Source organism: Sphaeramia orbicularis, chromosome 20 (assembly GCF_902148855.1).
Source record: "Sphaeramia orbicularis chromosome 20, fSphaOr1.1, whole genome shotgun sequence".
Lineage (NCBI taxonomy): Eukaryota > Metazoa > Chordata > Actinopteri > Kurtiformes > Apogonidae > Sphaeramia > Sphaeramia orbicularis.
In genome coordinates, this window is record NC_043976.1 from 1,182,086 (window position 1) to 1,196,328 (window position 14,243).

The 14,243-nt window shown below is 45.5% G+C and overlaps 1 protein-coding gene across 1 annotated transcript in view; it reads left to right on the plus strand.

Annotated features, from left to right (window-relative positions):
- The window catches only part of LOC115411676 (melanoma receptor tyrosine-protein kinase-like), a 118,812-nt gene that overhangs the window by 77,888 nt on the left and 26,681 nt on the right, over nt 1–14,243 (plus strand). Inside the window, exon 5 of the mRNA XM_030123887.1 lies at nt 6,570–6,724. Within this exon, the coding sequence (XP_029979747.1) occupies nt 6,570–6,724 (155 nt within the window). The remainder of the gene's footprint in view (nt 1–6,569; nt 6,725–14,243) is intronic.

Here is a 14,243-nt window from a genome sequence, read left to right on the forward strand (position 1 = left end):
CTGCAGACCCCCGCAGACCCAACAGGCCCATGCAGAACCAACAGGCCCACTACAGACCCAACAGGCCCCCAGACCCAACAGGCCCACCGCAGACCCAACAGGCCCACTGCAGACCCACCGCAGACCCAACAGGCCCACTGCAGACCCAACAGGCCCAGTGCAGACCCAACAGGCCCACCACAGACCCAACAGGCCCACCGCAGCCCCAACAGGCCCACTACAGACCCAACAGCCCACCGCAGACCCAACAGGCCCACCACAGACCCAACAGGCCCACCGCAGACCCAACAGGCCCACTACAGACCCAACAGGCCCACCGCAGAACCAACAGGCCCACTACAGACCCAACAGGCCCACCGCAGACCCAACAGGCCCACCACAGACCCAACAGGCCACGCAGACCCAACAGGCCACCGCAGACCCACAGGCCCACTGCAGACCCACCGCAGACCCAACAGGCCCACCGCAGACCCAACAGGCCCACCACAGACCCAACAGGCCCACTGCAGACCCAACAGGCCCACTGCAGACCCACCGCAACCCAACAGGCCCACTGCAGACCCACAGGCCCACTGCAGACCAACACCCACTGCAGACCCACCGCAGACCCAACAGGCCCACTGCAGACCCAACAGGCCCACTGCAGACCCACCACAGACCCAAGAGGCCCACCGCAGACCCAACAGGCCCACCGCAGACCCAACAGACCCACTACAGACCCAACAGGCCCACTGCAGACCCAACAGGCCCACTACAGACCCAACAGGCCCACTGCAGACCCAACAGGCCCACTACAGACCCAACAGGCCCACCGCAGACCCAACAGGCCCACCACAGACCCAACAGGCCCACTGCAGACCCAACAGGCCACTACAGACCCAACAGGCCCACCGCAGAACCAACAGCCCACTACAGACCCAACAGGCCACCGCAGACCCAACAGGCCCACCACAGACCCAACAGCCCACTGCAGACCCAACAGGCCCACCGCAGACCCAACAGGCCCACTGCAGACCCACCGCAGACCCAACAGGCCCACCGCAGACCCAACAGGCCCCCACAGACCCAACAGGCCCACTGCAGACCCAACAGGCCCACTGCAGACCCACCGCAGACCCAACAGGCCCACTGCAGACCCAACAGGCCCACTGCAGACCCAACAGGCCCACTGCAGACCCACTGCAGACCCAACAGGCCCACTGCAGACCCAACAGGCCCACTGCAGACCCAACAGGCCCACCGCAGACCCTACAGGCCACCGCAGACCCAACAGGCCCACCACAGACCCAACAGGCCACCGCAGACCCAACAGGCCCACTGCAACCCACCGCAGACCCAAAGGCCCACCGCAGACCAACAGGCCCACCGCAGACCCAACAGGCCCACTGCAGACCCAACAGGCCCACCGCAGACCCAACAGGCCCACCGCAGACCAACAGGCCCACCGCAGACCCAACAGGCCCACTGCAGACCCAACAGGCCCACCGCAGACCCAACAGGCCCACTACAGACCCAACAGGCCCACTGCAGACCCACCGCAGACCCAACAGGCCCACCGCAGACCCAACAGGCCCACTGCAGACCCACCGCAGACCCAACAGGCCCACCGCAGACCCAACAGGCCCACTGCAGACCCACCGCAGACCCAACAGGCCCCCGCAGACCCAACAGGCCCTGCGCTGTCTGTACTCGCTCCCAATAATGCAAAAAACACAACTGAATGAAAACAACACACACAAAAAACACAACTACATGGGACAAAAAGTTACAAAAAACACTAGTGGATGAAACAACACACACAAATCAACAAATTAACACAAAAATGCTACTAAACAAAAATAACACAACCACATTATTACACAGTCTAACAGAAAATAAAAGCATCTGAAAATGACTTCTCTGCATCTGCTCGACCTGATGGAAGTCGCTCAGCTGTTTGAGTTTGAACCCTTTAGGACGACACAAGAGTGAAAGCAGAGGGAAAGGAGGGAATAAAGGAGAGGAGGAAGGAGGAGGAGAGCACAGGGAGGACGTGGGAGGATTCTGAGGGTCATTGAACTCACCACGGTTCTGAACGTCTGTCCACCTCCAGCCTCTGTCCACAACAGGACCGGTCCAGATGTGACCCCCCAGAGGGTCTGACCAATGGGATGCTCTGATCCCATATGAGCCTTCAGCCAATCAGAGAGCAGCTGCAGACACAGTGGACAGGACACGGTTCTGGACAGGATCTGGACCGTCCCCCCAGTTCTAACAAGGCTTTTATTGTGAAACATGTGACAGGAAGGAGTCGGTTCCAGACTTGATCAGCTGGAGGTTGATTTAAGATGAGGAGGAGGAGGAGGAGGAGGAGGAGGAGGGGAGGAGGAGTTCAAACAGTGACGAGGAACGATAACGAAACGCACCAAGACAACAATTTAAACCCAGAGTCAGAGGGAAAACAGAAGCAGAAGTAAATATTTAAGAGTTAAATGACATGAAGGAGGAAGGAGGAGGAGGAAAGAGGAGGAGAGAGGAGGAGAGAGGAGGAGGAAGAGGAGAGAGAGAGGAGGAGAGAGGAGGAAGAGAGAGGAGGAGAAGAGGAGGAGAGAGGAGGAGAAAGAGGAGAGAGGAGGAGAGAGGAGGAGGAGGAGAGAGAGAGAGAGGAAAGAGAAGAGGGAGGAGGCGGAGAGAGGAGGAAGAAGAGAGAGGAGAGAGGAGGAGGAAGAGAGGAAGAAGAGTAGGAGGAGAGGGAGAGGGGAGAGGGGAGAGAGGAAGAGGAGGAGAGAGAGGAGGAGAGAGGAGGAGAGAGGAGAAAAGAGGAGGAGAGAGGAGAGAGGAGAGAGAGAGAGAAGAGGAGAGGAGAAAGAGGAGGAGAGAGGAGGAGAGAGAGAGGAAGAGGAGGATGAAGGTTCTTGGTTATTTTGACTGTTGCTTTGACTTCACCAATGAGATTGTGTTCAAATCAGCTGTGGGTTTAGCTCCGCCCACAGACCTCTTTAACATTTCCACTGTAAAAAATGAACCCTGTTCATGTCGTGACTTTGACATTTTCATGTTGTTCTGATTCAACATTTTCAGACGGTTTTTGTCTGGTTTCATCGTTTGGCTCTTTTCTTCTTTTCGTAGTTTAGTTGCGTCTTTTGCATCGTTTTTGTCGTGACCTGAAGTTTGTTACCTCCGCCAAGGAGGTTCTGTTTTTGCCAGGGTCTGTCCGTCTGTCCGTTAGTGTGCAACATAACTCAAAAAGTTATGGACAGATTTGGATGAAATTTTCAGGGTTTGTTGGAAATGGGATAAGGAAGAAATGATTAACTTTTGGGGGTGATCCTGAAGAAATCCTGGATTCTGGATCACTTTGAAATTTTCGTTAACATTGTGGTAAATGGGGCCAAAATTTTCGTTTCCCAATATCTCGCTTAATTATTGACCAAAACTCATGAAATTTAACTCAGGAATTGACAATGGGGTCCTCTATCACATTTCACAGGCTGATCCGGATCTGATCCAGAAGGCGGATTTTATCTCAATTTATATAAAAAATGGGGGTGCCCTTACTTTTTGGCCTACTGTGCCTTTAATTTGGATAAAAATTTCAGGAAATGTTGATACTGGCACAAGGAACAAATGATTAAATTTTGGTGGTGATCGGGGTGGGGGGGCCCACGGGGGGGGCCACTGATCAGCCTTGGCGGAGGTCTGCGCTCTCCGAGTGCTTCTAGTTTGTTTGTTTTTTTCAATATTTTCAGACGTTTTTTTCTGGTTTCATACTTTCGATGTTTTCATGTTTCGTTGTTCTAGTTGCGTTTCTTTGGTTTTTTCCTTATTTTCGCTGTGGTTTTTCTCAGATGATCCTGTTTAAAGGGTCATGTGACTCTACCGTTCCACAGGTCGGTTCAGTCTGGAGAACAGGCAGAACGTCAGCTGATCCGCAGCCATTGTCTGAACTCCTTCGTGACGCGGTGGAGGCGTGGTCTGGTGAGCGCGGCCTAGGGCGGCGTCCGGACCGGTGCGGTTTCATTCCATTTGCGGTGGAGCGGGCCGAGGCTCCGTCAAACCCGTCCAGGAGGAAGTTCAGGCCAGGCCACGCCCCCCTCCTGTTCCCACACCTGAGCGTCTGGATCCGCCCACAGTTCACAGATTAACCCTTAAAGGGTTAAAGGGTGAACTTTAAGTTCACCCTTTAACACCCAAACTTCTGCAAACATCTGAAAAACCAAAAGTCTGAAAAGTGAACACACTCAGAGCACACATTCACTCTGTGGGTTTACCGTCAACTCGTTTCACTTTGGTTGGAGTCGCTGTTTTACTTCATTTGACTCATGAATATTTTCTATATTTGACTCTTTTTTTTTCATTAACTTTCTTTATTGGAAGAACAATTCCACAGGCAACAACATGACAGTGTACACTGTAAAAAATCTAACTCTGACCAAGTGTATTTGTCTCATTTCTGTTCCAAATATCTGATCACATTTAAAACTAGAAGCACTCGGAGAGCGCAGACCTCCGCCAAGGCTGATCAGTGCCCCCCCCCGTGGGCCCCCCCACGCCAAGGAGATTATGTTTTTGCCAGGGTTGTTTGTTTGTTGTTTGTCTGTCTGTCTGTTTGTCTGTCCGTTAGTGTGCAACATAACTCAAAAAGTTATGGACAGATTTTGATGAAATTTTCAGGGTTTGTTGGAAATGGGCCCCCCGTGGGCCCCCCCCACCCCAGATCACCACCAAAATTTTATCATTTCTTCCTTATTCCATTTCCAACAAACCCTGAAAATTTCATCCAAATCTGTCCATAACTTTTGAGTTATGTTGCACACTAACGGACAGACAAACAAACAAACAAACAAACAAACAAACCCTGGCAAAAACATAACCTCCTTGGCGGAGGTAATCAGACAGAATCCCCTACAGAGGAACTGTACACTCAGATAGAAGAACATGATTTACAGACAACAGATCTGCACAGTCTGAGGTCAAATAATCTGACCAACAGCATTTTCAATTCCGTGTTCAACTGGCAGATTTTTTTTCCTTAATTACCTTCCGCCAAGGAGGTTCTGTTTTTGTTGCCAGGGTTTGTTGTTTGTTTGTTTGGCTGTCCGTTAGTGTGCCAACATAACTCAAAAAGTTTGATGGACAGATTTGGATGAAATTTCAGGGGTTTGTTGGAAAAATGGTATAAGGAGAAATGAAATTAAATTTGGTGGTGATCTGGGTGGTGGGGGGCCCACGGAGGGGGGGGGCCACTGATCAGCCTGGGCGGAGGTCTCGCGTCTATCCGAGGTGCTTCTAGTTCAAGATGTTTTGCTTAAGTCAAGATTTTTTTTTTCTTCATATCAAGATTTGTTTTTTTTATTTTTTTGCTTTATTCAACAATTTTTGCTTTATTCAAGATTTTTTTTTTTTGTTTGCTTAGGTTCAAGTCTTTTTTTCGCTTAATTGAAAGTTTTTGGCTTAAGTCAAGATTTTTGTGTTATTCAAGAATTTTTTTAGCCTATTTCAAGATTTTTTTTTTTGCTTAATTCAAGACTTTTTGCTTAAGTCAAGATTTTTTTGTTTATTCAAGATTTTTTTTGCTCAATTCAAGATATTTTTGCTTAAGTCAAGATTTTTTGCTTTATTCAAGATTTTTGGCTTAATTAAAAAAATTGCAAAAAAAAAAATCTGCCAGTGGAACAAGTGAAAGTGCTCTTGTTCAGATAGTGGAACTCAGATTTTGCAGATCTGTTGTCTGTAATCAGTTCTGTCTCAGTGTTCAGTTCCTCTGTAGGTGATTCTGTCGGATTTTCAGTGGGATCAGATATTTGAACTAGAAATGAGACAAATACACTTGGTCAGATTTCGATTTTTTACAGTGTAATGTAACAAGAAGACTTCCATTCTTTCATTTTTTCTTTTTGTTTCCTCCTACAATCCCACCATACCTGAAATAAGACAATTGCTGATGCAAATCCAGTATTAACATGTGAACAGTACAGAGTACAAACAAACACATAAATAAATGAAAATATATAGATAAATAAGTAAATAAAATAAAACTGAATTTAAAATAAGAAATAAAGAGAAGAAAAAAAAAAAGGGGGGAGGGGGGGCTCCAAGTTTTTCGAATCACTTTAAGAGGCTGTTGAGGGAAAATCTGTTTATGGATTTATATATTTGATATTCGATCACAGTTTTGGATGTTACTCACTGAAATGTTCTGGAGGGTTTTTCATGTTCTCCTAAAATAAAATTTTTCAACACAAATAAATGTCTTTCACATCAGTTTATTCATTGAATGTTCAGCTGTGAAACCAGACATGACCGGTGGATTGAAACTTCATCCATTCACGTTTTCATTTTGTCCTATTTTCATGTTGTTCTTTTCTGTCATGTTTACGTCATTGTTTTCATTTCAGTTTTTCTTTGTGTTGTTTTCATGTCATTGGGTTGGTTAATGATCGTCTGGTTTCTTCGGTTTTCACTCAGAACCAAAAATCAAGAAGTCATTTGAACGAAATTAACTTGATTATTTTCCGCATGAGGAGGTTCGGACCACATGTTAAATAAAATGTGGTGAAAGTGTGAATGTGTTTCTTGTTGTGTTTCAGTCTGCCAGGGGACCAGTAACCACCTGACGCTGCTGGTGACACGTGACCATCACTATGACAACATGATGCGGATGTATTCCAACTGTTCCGTGGTCCTGGAGAACCTGGAGGTCACCTACTACACCAAGGAGAACCACGACCTGTCCTTCCTCCGGGTCAGTCTAAACGCTGGGCGCGGATCTGTCTATTTACTGGACCTTATGCTTTTCTGGCCCCGAAATTTTCATTACATTTGATTTGAGGAGCGATAATAATAATAATAATAATAGAAGAAGGATTATAGTAATAATAATGACAATGATAATGATAACAATACTACTACTACTACTACTACGACTACTAATAATAATAGTAATAACAATGATGATGATGATGATGATAATAATAATAATACATTTTATTTATAGGCACCTTTCAGGAAACTAAAGGTCACCTTACAAGACTGTTAAAGAAACATAATTAAATAGGTGATGCCTCCTGGTGGTGAAACTCAGTATGTGTCCAGCCTCTGGTGAAACTGATTTGTGCAGTTTTACACCAACACTAATGTATTATGTGGTTGTGGTCTTCCAGTTCAAACCCCTTTGAGGCCGGTGTCAGGTCCTTAAACGCCTCATATGTGTTTGTGGTCTTCAGTTCAAACCCCTTTTGAGAGCGGTGTCAGGTCCTTAAACGCCTCATATGTGTTTGTGGTCTTCAGTTCAAACCCTTTGAGGCCGGTGTCAGTCCTTAAACGCCTCATATGTGTTTGTGGTCTTCAGTTCAAACCCCTTTGAGGCCGGTGTCAGGTCCTATAACGCCTCATATGTGTTTGTACATGTTGGATCAGATGAAGCAGCTCCAGGCCGATTGCAGTGAACAGATCAGGTTTTGACAAACGACAGCAGCGTTTAAGGTGGAATGTTTTCTTTGCTGTTTACTCAACATGTGATTTCAACGTCAACGTGACAAATATGAGCCTTGAAGTGTTTTCATTGGCTCCTACATGACGTGGACTTCAGGGATAATTTGGACCTTAAAGCAGCTTCGTCTGGCAGCATGTGACCTGAGAATATTTATTATACGCAAGTGAGGAAGAAAAAACATTAAACCATCCTTAAACAAGGAAAACATTTAAGGAAAGTGAACATTTTCTGAGGCAGGTTAAAGGTTTAGTCTGAGTGTTTGAACATTCAGAGGTGGGTAAGGTAAGATAAGATAAGATAAGCCTTTTTCGTCCCCATAAGGGGAAATGCCAGGTTTACAGCACAGAAAGTACAAGAGCAAAAGAAGTGGAAAAATCAACATCAACACAAATCAACAGTTCTAACACGTGATTTCCAGCTGAGCACATGCTGATGATGTCACAGGCCGACGAAGTCCACATCCACTTTCCTTGGTCTTGCTGGCATTAATCAGAGAGGTGGTTTTCACTGGCACCAGTCCACAAAGTCCTGGATCAGTCCCCTGTGTGCTCTTCCATCTGTATGGGCTGGTTCCAAGGTTATTATCGTTAACGAAAACTAACGAAATGACCAAAACTACAATTATAAAAACATTTTCATTCACTGAAATAAATAAAAACTAGAATTAAAGAAAAAAAACCATAACTAACTGAAACTGTATTGTGTGTTTACTAAACTAACTAAAACAGATACAAATTCTGGATCCAATTCCCTTGGTTTTGGTCTTTGTCAATGTCAGATTGATGTTCAATGGATTTCTTTGTCTCTCTCAGTTTTCTGTGCTGTCTCCATACGACACTTTTTTGCTCCGTCACTTGTGTTCACTGTGGTTTCCAGTCGTCTTCTGGTCCCCACTCTACCTGGAAACATGGAATAAGGGGCCGTTTACACGGCGTAGGATTCAGTCGACTCTGGGAAGATTTCATGGCGGATTAGCCTTCTGTTACCATGGAAACGGTGCCTAGAGTGCCTGAATCCGGAAACTTTTGATACCAGGGTCCAGGGTGGAATGTTATCGATACGCTCCACATTCCAGCTCCGTGTTAACGCGAGTTGGAGCGTTCCGGGGTAAAATATGACGTCACCGCATGCGCGCGCAGAAAAGAACCGCCAGTTAACCCACTCCAGGCCAGTTGGTGGCGGTAATGCACCTCCAAGCTGGTTTGCCAGCCTCTATGACACAATAAAGCTGCAGAAAAGAAGGAACAACCACAACAACAATGGCCGGTTTCAGAACAACATACGTGCTGCTAACTGTGCTCAGCTCGTCTGTCCAGACAAAGAAGTCCTGCGTCTTTGTACGACCACTCGCCATTGTTGTTTGTAAATAGTGTTGTCCGCCTCTTCTTCTTCTCCTCATTTAGAGGCTGTCTAAACCGGAAATCGTTTGTGCGCAGGCGCGTGTTTTACCGCCACTGTTTCCCTACAGCTCTACATCTTCACCTACTGGTCTGGCATGGCCACTACAGCGTATTCAGCCGTCCTCGCGGACTCATGTTAACGCAGATCGTTAACATAGCGGCTTCGTCTTAACGCGGAATGATTTTATAACGCAAAGGAGAAATCTTTGCGGAGTGTTGCCGTGTAAACGTAGCCTAAAGCAGCAGAGTCCTGTCTGGGATTGATTTGAATACGACCACAGAGAAGAAGAGAAAAGAGACCACTGAACTACAACTGAACTACAACTGAACTAAAACTGAACTACAACTGAACTAAAACTGAACTACAACTGAACTAAAACTGAACTACAACTGAACTACAACTGAACTACAACTGAACTACAACTGAACTAAAACTGAACTACAACTGAACTACAACTGAACTAAAACTGAACTACAACTGAACTAAAACTGAACTACAACTGAACTAAACTGAACTACAACTGAACTAAAACTAAACTAAACTACAACTAAACTAAAACTAAACTACAACTAAAACTAAACTACAACCAAACTACAACTAAACTAAAACTAAACTACAACTAAAACTAAACTACAACTAAATCTAAACTACAACCAAACTACAACTAAACTAAAACTAAACTAAAACTAAACTAAACTAAAACTAAACTACAACTAAACTAAACTACAATTTAAACTAAACTACAACTAAACTATAACTAAACTACAACTAAAACTAAACTACAACTAAACTAAAACTAAACTACAACTAAACTAAACCACAACTAAAACTAAACTACAACTAAACTACACTACAACTAAACTACAATTTAAACTAAACTACAACTAAACTAAAACTAAACTACAACTAAAACTAAACTAAAACTAAACTACAACTAAACTAAAACTAAACTACAACTAAACTAAACTAAAACTAAGCATTTAAAAAAAAAAAAAAAAAAGAAAACTAATTAAAACTCTCAAACCTGCTCTGAAAACAAATTAAAACAAACTGAATTAGAGAAAAAAAGTCCAAACTAAATAAAACTAAACTAGAATGAAAAATCCAAAACTATTAGAACCTTGGTCGGTTCTGCTGGTTCTGCTCTTTGGTTCTGTTTATTTGTTTTATTCAAGCAAAAAATCTAAATTATTTTTAATTTGCACAACAAATTATTCACGGAAAAGCAAAAAGTATTTTTTACAATATTTCTGTTTCTTTCAGTAGAAGTTGTGACTGCACCGCTGTTATGATGGTGATGGGGTTTAAGGGGGACTGGAGGTTTATGGTCCTCCAAGGGGGGGCACAGAAAAAGACTGAGAACCAGTGCATTAGACCCCCATGTGTGCTGGTCCAGACCCGGGACCACATCCACATGACCCATTTGAACATCATTCTCTACATTAGTTCCATTAGAGGTGGACCTGACAGACCCTGGAGCCCACATTGGACCTCACAGACCCTGGAGACCACATTGGACCTGACAGACCCTGGAGACCACATTGGACCTGACAGACCCTGGAGACCACATTGGACCTGACAGACCCTGGAGACCACATTGGACCTCACAGACCCTGGAGACCACATTGGACCTGACAGACCCTGGAGACCACATTGGACCTGACAGACCCTGGAGACCACATTGGACCTGACAGACCCTGGAGACCACATTGGACCTGACAGACCCTGGAGACCACATTGGACCTCAGATTGTGGACTCTCTGTCCTCACTGGAACTGTTGATGTCACTTGCCTTGCAATGTATGTAGAAATTACCAAAAATAGTCACTTGCCGATCAAGGGCTTAAAGGATGGACAGTGTGAGCGGGTTCGTGTGGGTTTCCTTCACCGCTGCTGCAGATGTGAGCGCAGGGCGTGTGTTGTGTTCAGGGACATTTGGACATGGGACATCTGTAGGTCAGAGGTCAGCAGCAGGAGTCCAACAGCTGTGAGATGGGAAATAAGACACACATACACACTTGTACACATGCACAAACAGTCGTCTAGAAAATGAGCAAAACCATTTGGGAAATAAACAAAATACTCAGAAGAACAAACAAATAAAATATTCAAGACATTGAGCAAATTAATGTAGAAAATGAGGAAAAATTCAGAAAATCATCAAGAAAATGTACAACAGTTAAAACCAATCTGGTTTATACACTTTCCTGTTTTTATATTCATGTGTTCCACTACTTTTGTGAAGCTGAGACTCAAAAATGAACACATTATAAAATGAACAAAAAATGAACACAATTATTATAAAAATGAACAAAAAAGGAACAAAATAATCCAGAAAACCAAACCCTTTCAGTTCAGTGTGTGCGGTTCTTTTAGGTTCAGGTTGATGACGTTCATGTGTCAGAACAGGAACAGACGTGAACCACAACAACAACCCAATATTTATTTAATATGGAGCCGAACAGAACAGACTGTCACAATGGGGGGGGGGGGACTCAAATGCTCGGTACTGAAGGGAAAAAAAAAGGTTTATTTAACAAAGTATGACAACTAGACAATGAAAAAAACCTAACACGAACTAAAGCAAAAAACAGAGTCCATAAAAAAAAATAAAAAAAAACATACAAAACCTGAGTCAGAGTCCTTGGATAAGATGAGTGAATGTCCGGGTTATGGAATGGAAAGAGGAGAATGGACCAGCGCCGCATGGCTGCAAACCAAAGCCTTAAATAGGCTGAAGGTAATTGGCTGCAGCCATGCAGCGCCAGCAGGTGAGTCAGATGAACGTAATCAGGAGAAGGAGAAACTGAGGGTCATACAGACACAGGTCCATGACCAAAAGGGAGGAGCTGAAAATCACATAGGCACAGATCCTGACAGGACCCCCCCCTCAAGGGACGGCATCCTGACGTCCCCAAAGATACGAAAAAAGCCCCCATGGAGACCAGGGCATCCTGGATTGTGGAGGGGATCCTGGTGAAAAGGGGCATGAAGAACCACAGGGGAGACCGGCTGAAGCACCTCCCAGTGGGACGGCGTGAAGAGCCTCCGGGCAGACTGGCTGAAGAACCTCAGGCCGAACAGGCTGACACACCCCCCGGTGAAACGGTGTGAAAAGCCTCCGGGCGAACAGGCTGAAGCGGCATGAAGAACCTCCGGGAAGACGGCTGAAGCACCTCAGGACAGACCTCCGGACCAGGACGTGGAAAACCTCCAGACCAGGATGATGTAGCCCCTCCGGAACAGGACAGAAAAATCCCCTGGTTCGTGGACCTCCAGGGCTGTGGCAGACAGGACTCCAGCTGGACTTAGGACATTGACTGGAACTGAATATGGCTGGACTAGTGACTCTAACTGAGACAAGACAGACCGAACACTGACTGGACTACAGACATCGACTGGAATTGGACTATGGCTGACCCATGACTGGCTGACTGAGACTGGACAGACAGGACTACGGACTCTGAGACTGGACTGACAGGACTACGGACTCTGAGACTGGACAGACAGGGGAACGGAGAGGGAGACCGAGACGGGCAGACACAAAGAGCGAGGCCGAGACGGGAAACAGGAACGCTGCCGGATGGAACCGGACTTCAAGGAGGGGAAACTACCAGACGGTGTACTAGCCTCCAGGTAGTACTAAGGAAAAGGGAACTGGGCCAAGCAGAGAGACACGGACAGACAGACACAGAGACACAGACAGGCAGAGGGACAACCTACAGACTGAAGACAACGATAAAATGGAACTGAAGAACATGAACTGCAAAGAAACAGAGCTAAAGGACAAACAGGGAAAGAACTGAACTAAGGAGAAACTGATGAAACTGCAGACAAACTGCAGACAGAATAAAGAGACTGAAGACAGACTGAAAAAAACACGGGGACCACATAACACACATGGACTGCAGTAACACACACTGACAAAAAAAAAAAAAAAAAAAAAAACGCACCCACTGAGAAATACACACACACAGAAACTAGGAAATTCACACATAGACTAAGAAACAGACTGAAAAATACACAGAAAGACAAATACACACAGAAATACACACAGAGAAATACACACAGAAATACACACACAGAAATACACACAGAAATACACACAGAGACAGAGAGAAACAGGGAGGAACGAATAAAACCGGCAGAACAGACAAACTAACATGGATAGACAGATCAGAACTAATAAACTCACTGAAACCATTAGACACACGAAGGAAAAGACACAAGAGAAGAACCAGGTCCCCACAAGGAACAGGACACCGGAAACACGAGGCAGGAAACAGAGGAGAGACAGAACGCACCGGAAAACAACACGGGAGGAGAGCCCGGACTCAACATGGACCGGGGCCCCACATGACATGGGAACGCCGGTAAAACAAGGCAGGAAACAGACAGGGGACAGATACACCGGGAGAACAAACCGGGGTGTGCACCCGACGGCTCCGGGACCTCCAGAACCAACCGGCACGGAGGAGACCGAACCGCCGGAGCTGAGGACCAAGGGAAAGTGTCAGAAAAGCAGGATATGGGGCAGGGAGGCGCGGAGCGACGGGACAGAGAGAACTAAGGAAAGACGAACGAAACCAGGAATGAAAACTAAAACACGGAGATACGAAAAAAAACGGGTCCCTTCAGTACCGGCTGAGTCCAGGTGTGGCTGCTCCATTCTGTCACAACTGGGGAAAGAGAGGACTCAAATGCACGGAACTGAAGGGAAAAAAAAAAAGGTTTATTTAACAAAGTATGACAACTAGACAATGAAAAAAACCTAACACGAACTAAAGCAAAAAACAGAGTCCATAAAAAAAAAAAAAAACATACAAAACCTGAGTCAGAGTCCTTGGATAAGATGAGTGAATGTCCGGGTTATGGAATGGAAAGAGGAGAGTGGACCAGCGCCGCATGGCTGCAAACCAAAGCCTTAAATAGGCTGAAGGTAATTGGCTGCAGCCATGCAGCGCCAGCAGGTGAGTCAGATGAATGTAATCAGGAGAAGGAGAAACTGAGGGTCATACAGACACAGGTCCATGACCAAAAGGGAGGAGCTGACAGTCACACAGGCACAGATCCTGACACAGACTGGAGCTCAGACCACACCTGGTACAGCTGCTAACAGGAGGTCTGGTCTGAAGTTCTCCTCCACTGGACTTCTACTCTTATTTTACTGTTGGAAAATTTCATATTTTATCTTTACCTCTGCCAGGAGGTACTGGGATCAGTTTGCTTTGTGTGTTTGTTTGTTTGTGTGTTTGTTTGTGTGTTGTTTGTTTGTGTGTTTGTTTGTGTGTTTGTTTGTTTGTGTGTGTTTGTTTGTTTGTTTGTGTGTTTGTTTGTTTGTTCTCATCTTTAGTGTAAAACTCTTCCA